We start from the raw sequence: 22,864 nt of genomic DNA, 5'->3' as shown, positions 1-22,864 counted from the left end.
CAGCACTGACTCAAATGTGTTCCTTTTTTGTGGCTGAGTAATATTCCATTGTATATATGTACCACAGGAAAGTGGAATTTGTAAAAAAACAATATTAAATATTTAGAGATAAATTTAACACAATCTATGCAAGACTTATACAGTTAAAATTACAGTATTTTACTGAGAAGATTTTTAAAATCTAAATAAAAGGAGAGCTATATCATGTTCTTTGACAGAAAGACTGAATACAGATAAGTTGTTAATTCTCTCCAAATTCATGGATAGATTCAATGCAATCCCAATAAAAATCCCAAAAGAAATTGAAAAGCTGACTCTAAAATATATAGGGAGGTACTTCCCTGGTGGTCCAGTGACTAAGACCCAGCACCCCCTGGATTTGATTGTTATCAAATCCAGCATGCAGCAACTGAAGAGGTAACATGCCTCCAGCTGAAAAAAATCCCACATGCTTCAGGGAAGACCAAAGAGGCTATGTGCCACAATTAAGACCTGGTGCAGCCAAAAAAAAAAAAAGTATAGGGAAGTGCAAAAACCATAATGATAAAGATTTAATTTTCTAGGAAGATATACAATTTTAAACACATACATATCAAATAAAATATATTCAAAATATAAACAGCAAAAACTGATAGAATACAGAAAGACATTGGTAAATGCACTGTTACAATGGGAGATTTCTGATATATTCCTTTAAATTATTGAAAAGACAGGAAAAGCTTGACTTTTAACCTTCTAAATAATGTATGTATGTGAAAGAGACAAGCAAGACCTGTATCCAAAAATAGGAGAAAATACATCTTCCACACATACCAGATACATAAAATTTTCAGGTACTATACCAAAAAGAAAACCTCAACAGATTTTAAGAAATAAGATCATTATTATTGTGCTGGTATATGTTATAAAGGGCTTCCCTGGTGGCTTAGATGGTAAAGAATCTGCCTGCAGTGCAGGAGACCTGGGTTTGATCCCTGAGTTGGGAAGATCCCCTGGAGAAGGAATGGCAACCCACTCCAGCATTCTTGCCTAGAGAATTCCAGGAACAATGGAGCCTGGTGAGCTACAGTCCACGGGGTCACGAAGAGTCAGATACTGAGAAACTATCACTTTCACATTTATACATTATGAAAATACAAGGGGAGGGTATGATAAACAATTCCCTCAAATCATTCATTTACAGAATTCCTATTTCCTCCACTTTTCTTTAGTTCACATAATGCTTATTAACATACCCAGGGACTTTCCTTTTTAAAGAATTCACAGTCACCCTTATAAATGTTTATTCTTGCTTGTGTTGAGGCTTTTTTTCTTGACCCACTGGCTTTTATCCTACAGGCTTTGGAAGCTTGCAAAGATGCTGGCTTGGTGAAGTCCCTTGGAGTATCCAATTTTAACCGTAGGCAGCTGGAACTCATTCTGAACAAACCAGGGCTTAAGTATAAGCCAGTCAGCAACCAGGTATGGCACTGACAAGGGAAGGGAGGTGAGGGGGGTGTAGGGGTTGGGAATGTGAAAGAATCCATTACTTAACAGAGGAATCCTGGATTAGGAGTCAGAAAGCCTTGAGGTCACTTTACATACATATCTCATCATTACGTCCTGGGCAAGTCAGTTTATGTCTCTTAAGAAGCAAGATTAGAAACTTCAAATCCAGGGAAAAGTAACCCAAAATTTTCTGAAGAAAACTATTGAGTGGGAAAAAAACCTACCAGATATTGACATCCACAGTATTTAAAATAATGTAAGATTAGCACAAATGGCACAGTGGTAAAGAATCCACTGCCAATGCAAGAGATTTGGGTTTGATCCCTGGGTGAGGAAGATCCCTGGGAGAAGTGATTGGCAACCCACTCCAGTGTTCTTACCTGGAAAGTTTTCATGGACAAAGGAGCCTGGTGGACTATGGTCCATTGAGTTGCAAAGAGTTGGACATGACTGAGCAACTGAGTATGCACACATGCAAGATTAACCCAAGGAAAACCTACAGATAAATAGAAAATAAGAGATATTGGGCTTCCCTGGTTGTTCAGTGGTTAACAATCCACCTGCCAATGCAGGATTCATGGGTTTAATCCCTGGTCTGGGAAGATTCCACATGCCTTGGAACAACTAAGCCTATGCCCCCCAACTACTGAATCCCTCACACCTAGGGCCCCTGCTCTGCAACAAGAGAAGCCACTGCAATGAGAAGCCTGTGCACCGCAACAAAGAGTAGCTCCCATTCACCCCAAATAGGGAAAGTCTGTGCAGCAATGGAGACCTAGAACAGTCAAAAATAAAATAAATAAGAAATATCTTAGATACAATCTCAAATAAAATAAAAGCCTAATGTAAACTAATGAAAAGGAATTTATTTTTCAGTAAATAGTGTGGGGAAAATTGATAGTTGTACAATAACAAATATAGATCTTTGCTTCATGTTATACTTCAAAGTGTCTCTTTGAGCAGGAGCTAGAGACAAAGTAAGAAATTATTTGTGAATACTATGAAAGAATTTTAGTTATCTGGAGCTATGGATAGAAAGGGAAGTCATGGGGAAATTATAAAGAATACTAATACATGTAATAGTATAAAAGTGTTAAATCCTAAAAATATTAAAAGCAAAGAGCAAAGAAAATTAGATGATTATATTTTAAAAATATAATAAGGATTCTTCAACATATGTAAATCAATGTGATACACTATATTAACAAACTAAAAGATAAAAACCATATGGTAATCTCAATAGATGCAGAAAAAGCCTTTGACAAAATTCAGTACCCATTTATGATTAAAACTCTTCAAAAAAATGGGCACAGAGGAACCTACTTCAACATAGTAAAGGCCATATATGATAAGCCCACAGCAAACATTATTCTCAATGGTGAAAAATTAAGATCAGGAACAAGGCAAAGGTGTCCACTCTCACCACTATTATTCAACATAGTTTTGGAAGTCCTAGTTATAGCAATCAGAGAAGAAAAAGAAATAAAAGGAATACAGATCAAAAAAGAAGTAAAGCTTTCACTGTTTGCAGATGACATGATACTATACATAGAAAACCCTAAAGATACTATCAGAAAATTACTAAAGCTAATCAATGAATTTAGCAAACTCGCAGGATACAAAATCAATACACTGAAATCACTTGCATTCCCATATACTAACAATGAAAAACCAGAAAGAAAAATTGAGTAAACAATCCCATTCACCATTGCAACAAAAAGAACAAAATCTAGGAATAAACCTAAGGAGACAAAAGAACTGTATACAGAAAACTATAAGACACTGATGAAAGAAATCAAAGATGACATAAACGGGTGGAGATATAGTCCATGTTCTTGGGTAGGAAGAATCAATATTGTGAAAATGAGTATACTATCAAGTGCAATCTACAGATTCAATGCGATCCCTATCAAATTGCCAATAGCATTTTTCAGAGAACTAGAATAAAAAAATTCACAATTCATGTGGAAACACAAAAGACCCCGAATAGCCAAAGTAGTCTTGAGAAAGAATAATGGAGCTGGAGGAATCAACCTTCCTGATTTCAGATTATACTACAAAGCTACAGTCATCAAGACAGTATGGTACAGACACAAAAACAGAAATATAGACCAATGGAACAAGATAGAAAGCCCAGAAATAAGCCAACACACCTATGGGTACCTTATTTTTTTACAAAGGAGGCAAAAATATACAATGGGGAAACAATGTACAAAAACAGCCTCTTCAATAAGTGGTGCTGGGAAAACTGGACAGCTACATGTAAAAGAATGAAATTAGGAACACTTCTCAACACCATACACAAAGATAAACTCAACATGGACTGAAGACCTAAATATAAGACCAGAAACTATAAAGCTCTTAGAGGAAAACATAGGCAGAACATTGGAGGACATAAATCAAAGCAAGATCCTCTATGACCCATATCCTAGAGTAATGGAAATAAAAACAAAAGTAAACAAGTGGAATCTGATTAAACTTAAAAGCTTTTGCACAGCAAAGGAAACTATAAGCAAGGTGAAAAGACAATGCACAGAATGGAAGAAAATAATAGCAAATGAAACAACTGACAAAGGATGAATTTTCAAAATATACAAGCAGTTCATACACAACTCAATACTAGAAAAACAAATAACCTAATCAAAAAGTGGGGGAAAGACCTAAACATACATTTCTCCAAAGAAGACATACAGATGGCTAACAAACCCATGAAAAGATGCTCAACATCGATCATTATTAGAGAAATGCAAATCAAAACTACAAGAGCTATCAACTGCCACCAGTCAGAATGGCCATCATCAAGAAGTCTACAAACAATAAATGCTGGAGAGGGTGTGGAGAAAAGGGAATGCTCTTGCACTATTGGTGGGAATGTAAATTGATATAGCCACTATGGAAGATGGTATGGAGAATCTTTAAAAAATTAGGAATAAAACCACCATATGACCCAACAATCTCACTCCAAGGCATATATCCTGAGGAAACCAAAATTGAAAAAGATACGTGTACCCCAGTGTTCATTGCAGCACTGTTTACAATAGCTAGAACATGGAAGCAACCTAGATGTCCATTGACAGATGAATGGATAAGGAAGTTGTGGTACATATACACAATGGAATATTAGCCATAAAAAAGAATGCATTTGAGTCAGTTCTAAAGAGGTGGATGAACCTAGAGCCTATTATACAGAGTGAAGTGAGTCAAAAAAGAGAAAGATAAATATCATATACTAATGCATATATACAGAAACTAGAAAGATGGTACCAAAGAATTTATTTGCAGGGCAGCAATAGAGAAACAGACATAGAGAACAGACTTACAGACACAGGAAGAGGGAAGGAGAGGGTGAGATGTATGGAGAGAGTAACATGGAAACTTACATTACCATATGTAAAATAGATAGCCAATGAGAATTTGCTGTATGATTCAGGAAACTCAAACAGGGGCTCTGTATCAATCTGGAGGTGTGGGATGGGGAAGAAGATGGGAGAGAGTTTCAACAGGGAGGGGATATATGTATACCTATGCCTGATTCATGTTAAGGTTTGACAGAAAACAACAAAATTCTATAAAGCAATTGTCCTTCAATTAAAAAATTATTTTTTTAAGTATTCTTGCTGAAAATTAATTGCTTGAGAACTGAAAAAAATATATAATAGTAAGAGGAGGTCATATCCATATGAGTTAAAAACCTAAAAAATATCAATGAAAAAAATCAATGAGAAAAAATACTATGGCTCAAAAGAAATGAACAGAAATTCACAGGTGACAATTTGCAAGACTGGTAAACATATGAAAAATGTTTAGCTGCACTAGTAATTACAGAAATTTAAATTTAAGTGAAATTTTGTATTATGTATCAAATTCACAAAGTTTTTGTTTTATTTTTTAGTATTATGTTCCATGTAAGCAAGTGATGGAATACTGGTAAACTGATTCAACTTTACTGAAAAGAAATTTTGCAAGAAGTAGCAGGAGCCTTAAAAAAATGTTCAGTTTTCAAGTTCTAGGAATCTATCCCTGTGTGTGGGGGAGGGCGGGGGGGGCGGGAATCAGAACACCCATGTGTCTGTTTATCACAGCACTGTTTATCATGGCAAAAAAAAAAAAAGGAAACAACATAAATAAGAAAAATTCAGGGAATGTTTAAATAAATTTTAGAGCATTCGTAATACGTAAGCTCTCAACAAAAGATGTTGTTGAATCACTTTTGAGGAAAAGAGACATGGCCATGATACTAAGTGGAAAGACCAGGATGCAAAATGTATCACAGTATGAAGGTGATTATATTATTTAAAAAGTACAAATATTGGAAAGAAATATATTCAAATGCTAACTGTGGCTATCTCTGGCTGTGAATTTTACAAGTAAATTCTGTTCTCCTCTTTATACTTTTCTGTATTTTCAAGTCTTCTGCAGTGAGTGTATATTACTCTTATAATCACAACAAAATACTATAATCTACTTTATTAAATGGGGAAATGATATCCTCTTCCCTCTACTTCATAAAACCTTGAGAAGCTGCACTGAAAAATGTTCTTGAATATGGTAAATATTCACATGTTGGGATGATGGTGGACTTGTTGGTTGAATTCATTGTTTTTAGAAACTCAAAATAGTTCATAACAGAAAAATGAATTATCACCTACATCATGACAGTAACCCACAGCTAAATAGAAGTCTTGCCATATTTAGAAGTAGCACTGTCAAACTGACACTTCAGCTAGTGCTGACCTGAAGCTGTCAGGAACAGAGAGCAACAAACTTTGTCTCCCTCACTGATCTCAATCCAATCCTTTATTTCTAACCAATCCCCTCTGCAGCATATACTTCCTGCATCCCTAAGAACAATATTTTGTTATAAAAATGTTGAAATGACAAGCAGCTTTCTTCTTACAAATGCACGGAGACAGGTGGTGACTTTTGACCTGAGAATGGAAAAGAATGAAAATTTGACAGTGTGTTTCCTCATGCCAAGCAGGAAATACATTGATCTGTCAGCATGAGACTGTTGATTAACTTCACAAATGTTTCCTGAAAGAGAAGCAAGGTGTGTAGGAAGATCATGCTGCTGCTGCTACTGCTGCTAAGTCGCTTCAGTCGTGTCTGACTCTGTGCGACCCCATAGACGGCAGCCCACCAGGCTCCCCCATCCCTGGGATTCTCCTGGCAAGAACACCGGAGTGGGTTAGGAAGATCATAGCCTGAACCTATTCACGTGTTCTGTGCTGTTTGAATATGTCAAATATTAGCACAGAACATATGAATAGAGCTGGCACAAATCAGAATGCAGGTCCCCTGGCCCCCAGCATCAACCTGTGCCCTGGTAGAACTGTCTCTTCTCCAGAGATACAAAATGAGCAGCTTTCAACCCAGGAATACAATGTGCATAATGCAGGCCTTGGGCTTCCCAGATGGCTCAGTGGTAAAGAATCTTCCTATCAATGCAGAGCTATAGGAGACACGAGTTTGATCCCTGGGTTGGGAAGACCCCTTAGAGAAGGAATCTTCTCTAAGAAGATTAAGAGAAATGGCAATGCACTCCAGTATTCTTGCCTGGAAAACTCCATAGACAGAGGAGCCTGATGGGCTATAGTCCATGGGGACAGAGTGGACACATTTCATATACAAGGGATACATATCCGAAGGTCTTGCATAATTCAAAATTAACATATTTCATAACTAACTTTCCCGATACTGTTATTGTTGAGTCGCTGAGTTGCCTCCAACTCTTTTGAGACCCCAAGGACTGTAGCCTGCCAGGCTCCTCTATCCATGGGATTATCCCAGCAAGAATACTGGAATCTGTTGCTATTTCCTGCTCCAGAGAATTTTCCCACCAGTCCAAATCTAACATAAAGTTTGCAAATATTTGTACTTTTCATTGACTTCATGAACAAACTGACACAAAATATAAGCTCACTCAGTACTCATTCTCAGAGCCTGAGCAATCCAAGTTTCCTTAGTACTCACTGTGGCATTCATCTGGAGTAACATCCCTCTGGGCTCTGCCCCTGGCTTAGACAGTCTGAAAGTCTTCCTAGGGTCAAGCAGTGCTCTCCCAGTCCAATTCAAAGAGAACTGTGGATCTCTCTCAAGCGGTTTCATTTCATACACAGTTCCAAAACATAACTCTAGGAACAAAGGAAAGAAGGGAGGTAAGGAAGGATGGAGGGAAGGAAGGGAGAAAGGAAGTAGTAAGGAAAATTTCCAAATTCTTCCATTTTTCCTGATCTTATTCACTGTGCCTAAGTCACAAATGTCCTGACACAGAAATTAATAAATATTTGTTGAGTGTCTTCCACAATGAAGAGAAAATTCAGTGCAGTTTTTCATGGAAAGACAGAAGAGGTTGGGGTTAATTAATGAAAGGACTTTTGCTATTTTCCTTCATGGATTCTGTCCAGCTTCTTATCTTTACCTTGCAAGATTCTGATATCTATCTAAAACTACAGAATTTCCAAAGACTGTTGTAAATACATATGCTATATACACATGTGAATATACTTATTTAGGCCAAAGACAGGTAACAGGACTCCAACCTGATTAGAAAGGAGTCTCTATGGGGAAAACTAAATGTGTTTGGAACAATCAGGCAGGGATGAAATTAAGGAATTCATACTTAGTCTTTGAGCAATGGAGTGACATGATTTAAAATGTGTTTGGAAACATTAGTGTGACAATAAGATGAAAAATGGGAAAGATATTAAAGGGGGAGAGTGATGCTAGGAGTGGAAGAGGATAAGGGAAGGAAACAGACCACCCTTCATATCCCTGGGTGCAAATATGGAGGACCCACTGTAGTACACCATTTCACAGAATGGACTTGAGCATCTGAGGATTTTGGTGTTTGCTGAGGGGTGTTCTGGAACCAATCCTACATAGATACCTAGGGTCTACTGTACTATGGACACTATGTGTCACTTTTTAGAATGAAAAAATGTTCCCAAAGAGTGTCTTAGGGAAAAGGAGAGGTCAAGATAATGAGGGGGCAAACTCAACATTAGTAAAAACCAAGGTCATGCAATCCAATCCCATCACTTCCTGACAAATAGAAGGGTAAAAATTTGAAGCAGTTTTCTTGGGCTCCAAAGTCACTGTGGACAGTGACTACAGCCATGAAATTAAAAGAAGCTTCCTTCTTGAAGAGAAAGTTATGATAAACTTAGATAGCATATTTAAAAGCAGAGACATCACTACTGATAAAGATCTGTATAGTCAAAGCTATGGTTTTTCCAGTAGTTGTGTATGGATGTGAGAGTTGGACCATAAAGATGGCAAGTGCCAAAGAATTGATTATTTTGAATTGTGGTGCTGGAGAAGATTCTTGAGAGTCCTGACAACAGCAAAGAGATCAAACCAGCCAATCCTAGAGGAAATCAACCCTGAATAGTCATTGGAAGGACTGATGCTGAAGATGAAAGTCCAATACTTTGGCCACCCAATGGGAAGAGCCAACTCATTGGAAAAGACCCTGATTCTGGGAAAGATTAAGAGCAGGAGGAGAAGAGTGCAACAGAGGATGAGATGGTTAGACAGCATCACCGATTCAATGGACATGAATTTGAGCAAACTCTGGGAGATAGTGAAGGACAGGGAAGCTTGGCATGCTGCAGTCCATGGGGTCTGCACAAAGAGTTGGACACAACTTAGTGACTGAACAACAACAAAGGGGAAAGAGAAGAAATAGGAGAAACTGATAGGGAGTAAAAAAAAAGGTTGTCAAATTAGATAAAGGAAAAAAGACTCACCTCTAAGACCTCTGGTTTACCTTTCTACTTTATCAACAGCACTTTCTTGTGCCTTCTAGAAATGTAACTTGTCAAGTATTTAATATTCCAGGTAGTGAAAATCATAATTATATACTTAAAATTTTTAATTAAGCCTTGGTTGATTTTAATTAAAAAGAAAAGAAATTAATAGGTCAAAAGCTACCATAGTGTTTAAGAAGAAGCTTAGAGAACAACTTTTGTTGACACAAGTGTTTTTAGTGCAGGAATGTTGTCAATAAGATACAGGAAATGAAAGTAGGTCTACATTTAGTGCTGTAAAGAACTCTCCACCAAGAAGACAAAATGCATCTCTAAATTTACTTTATACACACTCTACTCTTGTGAAAATATTCTTAAATGATAGTGAGGGATAGAGGGCTTTTGCAACATGTCACTTCTATTTACCAAGACTGTAATGTGAACTTGAGACTATGTGTCTGTTATGGAAAATTGTATTTGCTAGAATATTTACTATAAGGAACCAAGTCCATTCACTTATAGCTTTAAAGAATGATAGCTGTAAAAATTGAATTTGTTTCCCAGTTATTTTAGGATTAACCCATAGATAGTGACCTCACTAATCTTGTCTTCCTTCACCTCACTCATATATAAACAATGTAAACTTCTTTTTTGGGAAAAATATTTAAGATTTGCCTCACTATCCATACTACTTTGCAACCGATTTTGTTGAATTATTAAAATCTATATAAAATTGCATTCATCCACAAGTCCTTAATTTTGTGCTCTGCTCTCCAACCACATAGGTTGAATGCCATCCATATTTCACCCAGCCAAAACTCTTGAAATTTTGCCAACAACATGACATTGTCATTGTTGCATACAGCCCTTTGGGAACCTGTAGAAATCCATCCTGGTAAGTTGTTGTGGTCCTTTAATGGACTGGAACCTGGTGGTCCGGAGTCGATGATAAGAAAGGAAAAGAGAGAGAGAAAGAGGCTGATAGTCCTTGGTTTATGCAGAAAACCAATAAAGCCCTTTGACACAGGGCTTGCGTCACTCACGAAGGCACCTGACACCCTCTCGAGCGGGGTGAAGGCACAGTGCGCCTTCTCAAGAGGGTCTTAGAAGCCTGGGCAGGAGAATGAGCATGATGCATCTCTGCACTCCAAAGGATTAGCCTGAGAGAGACAGAGAGAGAAAGCAAGACACGGGGACCAAAGCTCTGATGGAACAAAGGTGTTTTAATCAACATGGTGTGGGCATATACACTGTCTTACAAGGTAATTATTCTCAACAAAGATAAAGATTAAAATTCCAGACTTACAAAACATAGGCAATCCACATTAAAGAGAGAGAGAGAGAGAGAGTTGTAAACAATCACTTTCACTGTATGGTTCATAAGAAGGAAGAGGGTACTTATCACCGTATTGAAAAACTAACAAAGGAAATGCCTGGATTCCTCAGCCCCAGGAGAGGCTTGCCTCTCCTCTTAATTAATAAGGAACAGAGGATTCCTGACAGATCCAAAACAATACACAGGAAGCCTCCTGTTAAATGCTTCCTGACAGTAAGTAATGCAGTCTGTCTCCTCAGTAAGTATATTTCCTTTGGAGTATTAGGCTAATGTAAATTGCTTGACTGAAATGACTATTCATCTGTGTGATCTTAAGGAAGTAACAATCTCTTCAAGTCATTCTTCACATATACAAATTACAGCTAACAAAACCTTCCTCATTGAAGTGTAATAATCACTTAGACTCTACCTATGAAATTGCCTACCAGTACCTTGATTATTACCTGCCAGAGTAATATTCAGCCATATTCTGAAATTTTTGAATTTTTTGAATCTCTGTATTCAGTGGCAATACTTCTACTGTGATCTCTTCCACAGACTTAAGTAGGAAAATTTCCACTCTGATTTTTTTTTCCCTTTTTTTTTTTTTTCCCACTCTGATTTTAAGAGTTGTGCCTCTGCTTCTCCTTCAGTTTTCTTGCCTTTCCCTGTGTGCCTACTTCCAACTCCATTCTCTCTATAAGATCCGCCAAAGAAATATTAGTATTAGTTACCCTCTGGAAGAGTGGGATACCCAGGTGGTGCTAGTAATAAAGAACTGCCTGCCAATGCAGAAGATGCATGAGATGTGGATTCAGTCCTTGGGTCAGGAAGATCCCCTGGAGGAGGAAATGGCAACCTACTCCAGTATTCCTGCCTGGGAAATTCCATGGACAGAGGAGCCTGGTAGGCTACAGTCTAAGGGGCCTCAAAAAGTTGAACATGACTGAGCACTCTGAAAGAGGCAGGTCTATGAATCTGCCTGTCTTGATCTTCCCATACTAAGCACTAGTCTTCTGAATACTCTGCATTCAGAGAACTTGGTTACAGGTGACCTGAGTGTTTTGGATAGGTTACCAGGTGAAGGTGGGGGGATTGTCAGAGGAGGAGGGTGATTGGTTAACCACGGGTTCTCATTCAGTTCAGTTCAATTCAGTCATTCAGTTGTGTCTGACTCTTTGCGACCCCATGAACCGCAGCATGCCAGGCCTCCCTGTCCATCACCAACTCCCGGAGTCCACCCAAACTCAACGTCCATTGAGTCAGTGATGCCATCTCATCCTCTGTTGTCTCCTTCTCCTCCTGCCTTCAGTCATTCCCAACATCAGGGTCTTTTAAAATGAGTCAACTCTTCGCATCAGGTGGCCAAAGTATTGGAGTTTCAGCTTCAACATCAGTCCTTCCAGTGAACACCCACGACTGATCTCCTTTAGCATGGACTGGTTGGATCTCCTTGCAGTCCAAGGGACTCTCAAGAGTCTTCTCCAACACCCCATTTTGAAAGCATCAATTATTCTGCACTCAGCTTTCTTTATAGTCCAACTCTCACATCCATACATGACTACTAGAAAAACCAGTCTTAACTAGATGGATCTTTGTTGACAAAGTGATGTCTCTGCTTTTTAATATGCTGTCTAGGTTGGTCATAACTTTCCTTCCAAGGAGTAAGCATCTTTTAATTTCATTACTCAGCCTAAATATGATACATGTCTTGAATTCTTTTTTTTAAGGGTGAATGTCTCTTCCCCACCTTTGCTAAAGGATCCATTTCTAAATGCACTGGGGAAAAAGTACAATAAAACAGCAGCTCAAGTTGTTCTGCGTTTCAACATCCAGCGAGGAGTGGTTGTCATTCCTAAAAGCTTTAACCCTGAAAGGATCAAAGAAAACTTTCAAGTAAGAGAATTGCTTCTGGAAGTGTAAAAACCAGTGTTTTGTATTGTTTTGTTTTTTTAAAAGAGAATTTTCTGTTCAGATCAATAAGAAAGCTGCAATGACTTCATATGTTATTTTATACTAACTCCTCAACCCATTCCACCCATGTCTGGATTTAATTTTAGCTGAAATTGTAACAGTTCCTAGTAACTCAGGGATTGCTTTGCTGCTTCTATGCAGTCTAGCTCCTTTATTTCTTGTTTCCTTACCTATTGACTCTGGACACAACCTTCTCCCTTCTCTGCCAGCACAGCAGGAATAGAAGGTATAAAATTTGAAATTCATAGTAGTCAACTTTCCACCTTCTTAATAGCTCTAGAAAAAATTGGGGACAAATTTGAAAATTATTGAAGATGATCATTTAGACATTATGAATGCCAGTTCAGTTCAGTTCAGACTCTGTTGTGTCTGACTCTTTGCAACCCCATGAACCACAGCACGCCAGGCCTCCCTGTCCATCACCAACTCATGGAGTCCACCCAAACCCATGTCCATTGAGTCGGTGTTGCCATCCAACCATCTCATCCTCTGTCGTCCCCTTCTCCTCATGTCCTCAATCGTTCCCAGCATCAGGGTCTTTTCAAAGGAGTCAGCTCTTCCCATAAGGTGGCCAAAGTATTGGAGTTTTAGCTTCAACATCAGTCCTTCCAATGAACACCCAGGACTGATCTCCTTTAACATGGACTGGTTGGATCTCCTTGCAGTCCAAGGGACTCTCAAGAGTCTTCTCCAACACCACAGTTCAAAAGCATTCATTCTTTAGCACTCAGCTTTCTTTATAGTCCAACTCTCACATCCATACATGACCACTGGAAAAACCATAGCATTGACTAGACAGACCTTTGTTGACAAAGTGATGTCTCTGCTTTTTAATATGCTGTCTAGGTTGGTCATAACTTTCCTTCCAAGGAGTAAGTGTCTTTTAATTTCAAGGCTGAAATCACCATCTGCAGTGATTCTGGAGCCCAGAAAAATAAAGTCAGCCACTGTTTCCCCATATATTTGCCATGACGTGATGGGACCAATGCCATGATCTTAGTTTTCTGAATGTTGAGCTTTAAGTCAACTTTTTCACTCTCCTCTTTCACTTTCATCAAGAGGCCTTTTAGTTCGTCTTCACTTTCTGTCATAAGGGTGGTGTCATCTGCATATCTGAGGTTATTGATATCTGTCCCAACAATTTTGATTCCAGCTTGTGCTTCCTCCAGCCCAGCATTTCTCATGATGTACTCTGCATATAAGTTAAATAAGCAGGGTGACAATATACAGCCTTGACATACTCCTTTTCCGATTTGGAACCAGTCTGTTGTTCCATGTCCAGTTCTAACTGTTGCTTCTTAACCTGCGTACAGATATCTCAGGAGGCAGGTAGGATAGTCTGGCATTCCCATCTCTTTCAGAATTTTCCACAGTTTATTGTGATCCACACAGTCAGAGGCTTTGGCATAGTCAATAAAGCAGAAATAGATGTTTTTCTGGAACTCTCTTGCTTTTTCGATGATCCAGCAGATGTTGGCAATTTGATCTCGGGTTCCTCTGCCTTTTCTTTTCTTTTTTTTTTTTAATATTTGTCATAGTTATTTTTTTATTGAAGTATAATTGATTTACAGTGTTGTGTTAGTTACTGCTATACAGAAAAGTGATTCAGTTATATATACACTCTATTTTATTTTTTTATTATTATTTTTTTAAATTTTATTTTATTTTTAAACTTTACAATATTGTATTAGTTTTGCCAAATATCGAAATGAATCTGCCATAGGTATACCCATGTTCCCCATCCTGAACCCTCCTCCCTCCTCCCTCCCCTACCCTCCCTCTGGGTCGTCCCAGTGCACCAGCCCCAAGCATCCAGTACCGTGCATAGAACCTGGACTGGCAACTTGTTTCATACATGATATTATACATGTTTCAATGCTATTCTCCCAAATCTCCCCACCCTCTCCCTCTCCCACAGAGTCCATAAGACTGATCTATACATTGGTGTCTCTTTTGCAGTCTCGTACACAGGGTTATTGTTACCATCTTTCTAAATTCCATATACATGCATTAGTATACTGTATTGGTGTTTTTCTTTCTGGCTTACTTCACCTCTGCCTTTTCTAAAACCAGCTTGAACATCTGGAAGTTCACGGTTCACATATTGCTGAAGCCTGGCTTGGAGAATTTTGAGCATTACTTTACTAGCGTGTGTGATGAGTGCAATTGTGCGGTAGTTTGAGCATTCTTTGGCATTGCCTTTCTTTGGGATTGGAATGAACACTGACCTTTTCCAGTCCTGTAGCCACTGCTGAGTTTTCCAAATTTGCTGGCATATTGAGTGCAGCACTTTCACAGCATCATCTTTCAGGATTTGAAATAGCTCAACTGGAATTCCATCACCTCCACTAGCTTTGTTCATGGTGATGTTTCCCGAGGCCCACTTGACTTCACATTCCAGGATGTCTGGCTCTAGGTGAGTGATCACACCATCGTGATTATCTGGGTCATGAAGATCTTTTTTGTACAGTTCTTCTGGGTATTCTTGCCACCTCTTCTTAATATCTTCTGCTTCTGTTAGGTCCATACCATTTCTTTCCTTTATTGAGCCCATCTTTGCATGAAATGTTCCCTTGGTATTTCTTATTTTCTTGAAGAGATCTCTAGTCTTTCCCATTCTATTGTTTTCCTCTATTTCTTTGCACTAATCGCTGAGGAAGGCTTTCTTATCTCTCCTTGCTATTCTTTGGAACTCTGCATTCAGATGCTTATATCTTTCCTCTTCTCCTTTGCTTTTCACTTCTCTTCTTTTCACAGCTATTTGTAATGCCTCCTCAGACAGCCATTTTGCTTTTTTGCATTTCTTTTTCTTGGGGATGGTCTTGATTCCTATCTCCTGTACAATGTCACGAACCTCTGTCCATAGTTCACCAGGCACTCTATCAGATCTAGTCCCTTAAATCTATTTCTCACTTCCACTGTATAGTTATAAGGGATTTGATTTAGGTCATACCTGAATGATCTAGTGGTTTTCCGCACTTTCTTCAATATAAGTCTGAATTTGGCAAGAAGGAGTTCATGATCTGAGCCACAATCAGCTCCCGGTCTTGTTTTTGCTGACTGTATAGAGCTTCTTCATCCTTGGCTGCAAAGAATATAATCAATCTGATTTTGGTGTTGACCATATGGTAATGTCCACATGTAGATTCTTCTCTTGTGTTGCTGGAAGAGGGTGTTTGCTATGACCAGTGCGTTCTCTTGGCAGAACTCTATTAGCCTTTGCCCTGCTTCATTCTGTACTCCAAGGACAAATTTACCTGTTACTCCAGATGTTTCTTGATTTCCTACTTTTGCGGTCCAGTCTCCTATAATGAAAAGGACATCTTTTTTGGGTGTTAGTTCTAGAAGATCTTGCTTCCAGGTTGCTCAGAGGTTAAAGTGTCTGCCTGCAATGCAGGAGACTTGGGTTCATTCCCTGAGTTGGGAAGTTCCCCTGGAGAAGGAAATGGCAACCCAGTCCAGTATTCTTGCCTGGAGAATCCCATAGAGAGAGGAGCCTGGTAGGCTACAGTCCGAGGGGTCGCAAAGAGTTGGACAGGACTGAGCGACTTCATTTTCACTTTCACTTTCTAGAAGGTCTTGTAGGTCTTCATAGAACCGTTCACCTTCAGCTTCTTCAGTGTTACTGGTCGGGGCATAGATTTGGGTTATCGTGATATTGAATAGTTTGCCCTGGAAATGAACAGAGATCATTCTGTCGTTTTTGAGACTGCATCCAAGTACTGCATTTTGGACTCTTTTGTTGACTATGATGGCTATTCCATTTCTTCTAAGAGATTCCTGACCAGAGTAGTTGATATAATGGTCATCTGAGTTAAATTCACCCATTCCAGTACATCTTAGTTCGCTGATTCCTAGAATGTTGATGTTCACTCTTGCCATGAATGCCAACCTCCTTTATTTCCTCTATAAGTAATCTGTAACCAGCATTATAAATTATTGATTAGAAAACATGTCACTAGAGAATGGAGTAATTAGTTTATCATGCTTCTTCCAAAGAATAACTGCTAGGTATTAATAAATGCAGCTATAGGAAAGTACCATGTAAAGTTAATCATTACCCATCAGTTGATAATTAAAATCTCAAAAGTAAGTTGTTTTTTGTCTTACTCATAAAGATAAAAATGGGACAGTATTTACCCCCTCAGATAGGGAAATAATCAGAATGCTGAAAATATGTGGGAAAACAGGCAGTTTCATATAATGCTGTCAGAAATACTAATTGATGTAAGATTTGGAGAAAGATCTTTTTCCAGCTCCATCAAATTTCAAATATATATATCTATATATCTATATATATATATCTATATCTCCACTGACCTGACAATCTTTTCCTATAGATGCATTTGCATGTTTATGTGCATGTATACAGATGTTTATTACAGCATACTTTATCAGCTAAAAAAAAAAAAACTGGAAACAATTTTCAGTAGGATCTTAAAAAACAAATTATTATTTATTTGTACAATGAAAGATTATATAGCCATTTTTATGTACTTTTCTTTTTTAAAGAACTCTATTGAGGTTAAATTGAAATGCAATGAGCTGAACATAAAGCGTAACATTGGAAAAGTTTTGACATATGTACACACCATGAAACCACCACAATCAGTGGAATAAAGATCTCTAGTATCTCCAACAGTCTCTTTAGGCCCCTTTAGAATCTATCCCTCCTGGTCCCCAAGCCCAAGCCAAGTACTGATTTGCTTTCTATCCCTAAAGACTAGTTTGCATTTCTTAGAATGTCATATAAATGAATTTACATAGTATGTGTGTTTTTATATCCATTTTTAAATACTGAAGTGAAAATATAAATACCAATGTGGGAAGACATCCATATCAGATAATTATCTTCAGGGCTTTTTTGCTACCACATGAAGGAATGCAATTCAAACTTACCAAAGAAAAAAAAGATACAATTTACTGATTCTCATAACTGGAAAATTCATGGATAGATCAGACATGACTGGACACATCTATTCAAATGATTTATAAAGGGACTGAGTTCTCCCCACCCCCTTTCTCCATATGGTAGCACACACAGTCCAGGTTAATCTATTACTCATGTTTAGTAAGGACAATCACAGAGAAAGGCTTCTATCTCTATCAATCCCTGCTTGTCCCTTTATGGGTCATTGCTACCCTCATAATAATCAGTGTCCAATGAACAAGATACCTTGATTGGTCCCCTGAGCGCCATCCCTTTTCCTGTGCTAAAGGAGGTGATGTCATGTGACAGATAGCCACTCTCAGTGGGGGAAGGTGTTAAGAAGAAAGGAAGCTTGTAAGGATTTATTTTTTAAGTGATTTCTTCATGACTGTTTTATGTTATAATAAAATTCCTTATACAATATCATAAACTCTAATACTTGGATAATAAATAATCAAAGGAAAGAATGCTCTGAAAAGACCACTTGGAAATGATCCTTGGGGAAGTGATGAAGTAAATCATACACATCTATATGATGGATGCAGTGGCCAGATAGTCAGTCTGTATATTTTGGCAGAAGAAATCACCAAGACATATTATGCGAATGAGATAAAGCTGCAGAATGATAAAAATATGATACAATTATTGCATTTTGCTCTTGGTGTGCTGAATGTTTGGAAGGAATCTGTAGGAAGGAGACTAGGACTGATGTGGTGGATATCAAGGCACTTTTGGTTTTTTTACTCCATAAATGTCAATGTACTTCTATAGTCTTTCATTTACAAAGAAGTCTTTCATTTCTTTACATATATTTATGTATTACATAATTAAAATTTATTAATGTAAATTACTAAAATAAAAGCTTTTTAGAAAGATACAAAAGTAATAGAAGATAGATTGTAAACAGATAAACCAAGTGTTAAAAATAAAAATAAGCTAAAACAAACTATTAAAATGTTCATAATGGACCATCATAAAACCAAGGTATAAAGTCTATAAGCTAAAAAGAAAATAAAACAATGAAAATGTAATTAGAATTAAAAGGTAGATGAAGAGACATTAAAAGTGATGAAAGGATTAACAGGATGAAATAAAGCAAATTAAAAGTTAAAAAAAATACATAAGCAAATTTAGAGACCAGGGAATATTTTTGTAAAAAAAAGTGTATGAAGATCACTGTCCAGAATCAAAAGCTCAGCATCTTATACCAAAGTAGTAAGAATTCCTTACTTCTAGAATTTCAGGAAATGTTCTAAATGCATATTGTTTCAGAACACCTTAAATTTATTGCAAGATGTCCCCAGCAGGATTGTCTTAAAGACCAAGGGCAAGAAGAATTCCAGCTCCCCATAGGTGGGGTGGCCTCCCAGCATCTGCCTAGTTCCTTTAGGACATTTGCAGAGATGTCCATAATCTTTGAAGGGCTCTCACTGCTGGCCCCTCTCCCTGATCCCAAGCTTGACTCATCTTCTACTATTCCAAATGTCTGTTTTTTTGTTTCTGTTATTTCAGATCTTTGACTTTTCTTTCACTGAAGAAGAAATGAAGGACATTGAAGCCTTAAATAAAAACATCCGCTTTGTGGAAATGCTCATGTGAGTTCTGGGGATCATGAATCAGTTTCTGCCCAGTGGTGCTGGGTTGTCAAGAGTCAACCAACAGGCTCTTAGAAATCAGGCCCATGTCCATAGAAGGAACAAGGGTAAAGGTCGGTGGGCAGCATGTATTGGATTAGGAACTTCGTACAAACCTGCATTTTTATTTAAAAGAAGACTTCTGGCATTTAGGACATTTCCATTGGTTACGTTAAGGCATAACAGGCTAAAGACAGTGAGGAGAAATAAGTCACTGTGTTCATATGTTAATACAATGGTGGCATATTCAAACAACGTATTTATTTCTTCCTTAAAAATCAAAGTGGGCACAAATTAGAGCAAAGCTGTCAGCAAGAACAATTTTTGGGAAAGAGGCATGAGAGTGTAGGAGAAACAGCACCAAGTTGGGAAACAAGAAACTTGAGTTTTAGACAAATGTTTGCCTATAAGAGTTGGAGTATTTGGTTTACCTATTGCCTGACTTTAAAGAAAGTGAAAGTGAAGTTGCTCGGTCATGCCCAACACTTTGCGACCCCATGGACTGTAGCCCACCAGGCTCCTCCATCTATGGAATTTTCCAGGTAAGAGTGCTGGAGTGGGTTGCCATTTCCTTCTCCAGGGGATCTTCCCAACCCAGGGATGGAACCCAGATCTCCTGCATTGTGGGCAGACGCTTTACCGTCTGAGCCACCAGGGAAATTGCCTGACTTCCAACAGAAAAATTCCTTCAAAGTGTAGCCAAGTTCACCTATCAACAGAAATAACCCTTTAATCTCTGAATATTACAGAGCCTTAAAAATTAAAAATGAATATAGTTCATGCATATATACATGTATATATTTGTATACACACATACCTTTTTTGCTTAATCATTATTCATTAGTATTTCCAGTTCTTAAAATCATATGGATACTAATCTTTTTACAATCTTCTCTTCAAGTGAGTATTTTTAAAATGCTAATTAAGATGGTTCATATAGTTTGGGCACTTACTTATTGGTCTCACTATTTTTCATAAGTCAGAAACTGCTGACTATGCTGATACTGAATTTCTAAATCAATTTCTGAATTAATAAAACAGCTTTCTAATGTGACTTTTCCAGGGGAAGAAATTAATTGACATCAAAAAGCACCTCCTAGCCTCAAGAACAAAAAAGTAAACACAAACATGTAACTAACAAACATTTATAGGTTAACTAACAGATCTCAAAGATAAACTATTTCTATGTAATAAATATCTAAATTAAAAAGAGATAGTAAGAGAAGCAAATCCACCAATGTGCTGCTATTTTTACAGTTGGTTGGTGACATTAATTGGTTTGACATTTGACATTTTTAATACCTAGTTCTAACAACACTGCGAAAATAACTCATTGCACCAGGAAATAACTAGAAAAATCAGCAAGGAGAAACAAAGATTGATTTAAAAAATATATCATTTAGAAATGCTGGGCCACTGTTCTATTTTTCATCTGGGTGAGCTTTGAGAGCCTTTTTGGTTTTGTTTAATATTTTATTGACAATTTAAAGCACATAATACTTATAGAGAACTAAATCTTAGGTGTTTCAGGACAGGCGCACACACTGCAGTCCTTTTATAGACTGTTTCACCATTATTCTTGCCTGAAGAATCTCATGGACAGAGGAGCCTGGTGGGCTACAGTCCAAAGAGATGCAAAGATTTGGACATGACTGAGCACACATGCACACACAGCCTTCCTCTACCCACCCCCTACTCCACACACACACCTACACCAGAGTGCTATCTGGGGCTTCAGTAAAAGGCACTGGCTTGAGAGGAACCATGGGCAGAAGCTGGGCACAAAATATAAATGTAATGAGTAAGAGAAAAGAGGGAATGGTTGGCGAAATTATCAAAAGATGCTAGTAATACACACAGACGTGCAACTTTAGAAGTGAACTTTTTCCCTTTGGGGGAATTGTTTTGGCAGGTGGTGTGACCATCCCGAATACCCATTCCATGATGAATACTGACTTCAGAGAACTCCACAGCAGATATTTTCCCTTCTACATGTGCTAGGACTTTGGGTTGGTGGTTGCTCCAGCCATGGAAATGGCTTACTATCCTCAGATCAAGTGGTGATAGAGATATTTAACTTGTGTGTAGTGTTAGCGACTTTGATTTAACTATGTGGGGCTGGGAGGAGGTTTAAATCTATTGAAATAACTGTTGGAAATTATCAGCTAATGTTTTATTAAATCAATGTCTTCTGGGTTTCAGACAGAAAAACATTAGGCTTTAGAGAAGACTTCAGAAGTAACATATGAGGATAATAACTCATGAATTTGGATACTGTTGTCGTGGATAGTCTGAGTTCTTCAGCTGTTAACAGGGCAAGAAGAGGATAGAGAGCTAGACCATGCCAGTGTGCTGGCAGTGGGCTTGATGATTTGAGCCACTGACTGTAATATAGACACAGTCAAGTTAAGATCCACACATGCACTATTAACAAGGACGTGCTTCACCTTATCTTGAGTAGGGAGAGAGGGCTAAGTATAGTAAAATCTTTAAAAAAAGAGAGAGAGAGCTAATTTAACACCAGAGCAGTTAACAAAGCCATACTGATTTGGTTGTTGTCTGTTTCCATCCAGTGTGTTTGTGTAGCTTTTATCCAGCTTGAGAGATGGATAATTGGTGGTTCTCTCTTGCATGCTTTAAAGGACCTGAGCTTCAACAAGCTAGTGATTTATGATACCACTGCCTATCACTCTTGCCCCCATTCATTATACAACCGCCATTATGCAAAGTGACTTGAGACAACCAATAGAAATAAAACTCTGTTTTATAAAGTAGTCCACAGACTATTATTTCAAAATAAGACATATAAAAAGAAAGTGTTAGGAAATGTATTGAAAGAAGAGGCTTTGTAAATTCATTAAACTTAAGACTTTGAAAGTTATTGGGATAACTGAATTTTGAGAAAGTAGCAAGTTCAAAAGAATACTGATAATTTTATTGTATGTAAATTTTTAAGTGAATAAAAAGATTATTAGAATTCCATAGTAGAGATGTACCTATTTTCAATCCACCCAGAGGAATCTATTTTATTCATATTAAGTCATTCTCACAGGGCAAAAGAGCTCTTTAAAACTTCAAGACAAACTTATGTTTGTCCAAGACCAATTGCTTATAGGTAATCTTCTATGACCTGAAGACATACATTTCTGAGGAATTATCACTTTAAAAAATTGATCTTTACTTATGGTTTCCACTAATTCTAAAATTAATACTTACAATGCTGTTCTGTGGGAAATAGCTTGTTCATAAGAAATAATAAAAATGATGATTTATTCTAGGACATGAATCTCTATTTTGTTGCTTGAGGTGGGTGGGGAGAATCATTTGAATTCATTTAAATTAAAGGCCTTTGACTGAATTCCTACTATACATTTAGCACTGGGAAGATAGGGAAGAAAAGGGAATACTATAAGGAAAGAACAGAAACTCAATTCCTGATCCCTATTGTCAAAATTCTTCAAAATACTTTAGGGGACTGGTGTGGAAGAAGAACCACACCTATCACACCACTTTTAAAAGATAGGCACTGGAAAAGAGCCCCATTATTTGTCTGGGGAAATGTATTGGGTTGTCCAAAAATTTCATTAATATTTTCCCATAACATCTAATGGAAATATCCAAATGAACTTTTTGGACAACCCAATGTTTCTAGATTGAAAGAGGGAATACCCTCTTAGTCTAAATAGAAATAGAGGAAAAAAGAGTTGGAGACAGAAAAGAGATCAGGAAAGAGTGATGGTCTACATGAGTTTCTGCATGTCATTTCTCCATT

General features: G+C 37.7%; 1 protein-coding gene across 1 annotated transcript in view; it reads left to right on the top strand.

Moving 5' to 3' along the window:
- The window catches only part of AKR1D1 (aldo-keto reductase family 1 member D1), a 51,688-nt gene extending 29,316 nt beyond the window's left edge, over nucleotides 1–22,372 (top strand). Inside the window, exons 5-9 of the mRNA XM_027538892.1 lie at nucleotides 1,339–1,461; nucleotides 10,025–10,134; nucleotides 12,285–12,450; nucleotides 18,971–19,053; nucleotides 21,005–22,372. Of these exons, the coding sequence (XP_027394693.1) occupies nucleotides 1,339–1,461; nucleotides 10,025–10,134; nucleotides 12,285–12,450; nucleotides 18,971–19,053; nucleotides 21,005–21,047 (525 nt within the window). The 3' untranslated portion in view covers nucleotides 21,048–22,372. The remainder of the gene's footprint in view (nucleotides 1–1,338; nucleotides 1,462–10,024; nucleotides 10,135–12,284; nucleotides 12,451–18,970; nucleotides 19,054–21,004) is intronic.
- Nucleotides 22,373–22,864: the final 492 nt, after the last annotated feature.

Source organism: Bos indicus x Bos taurus, chromosome 4, assembly GCF_003369695.1.
Source record: "Bos indicus x Bos taurus breed Angus x Brahman F1 hybrid chromosome 4, Bos_hybrid_MaternalHap_v2.0, whole genome shotgun sequence".
Classification (NCBI taxonomy): Eukaryota; Metazoa; Chordata; class Mammalia; order Artiodactyla; family Bovidae; genus Bos; species Bos indicus x Bos taurus.
This window is presented reverse-complemented; position numbering and strand designations above follow the sequence as displayed.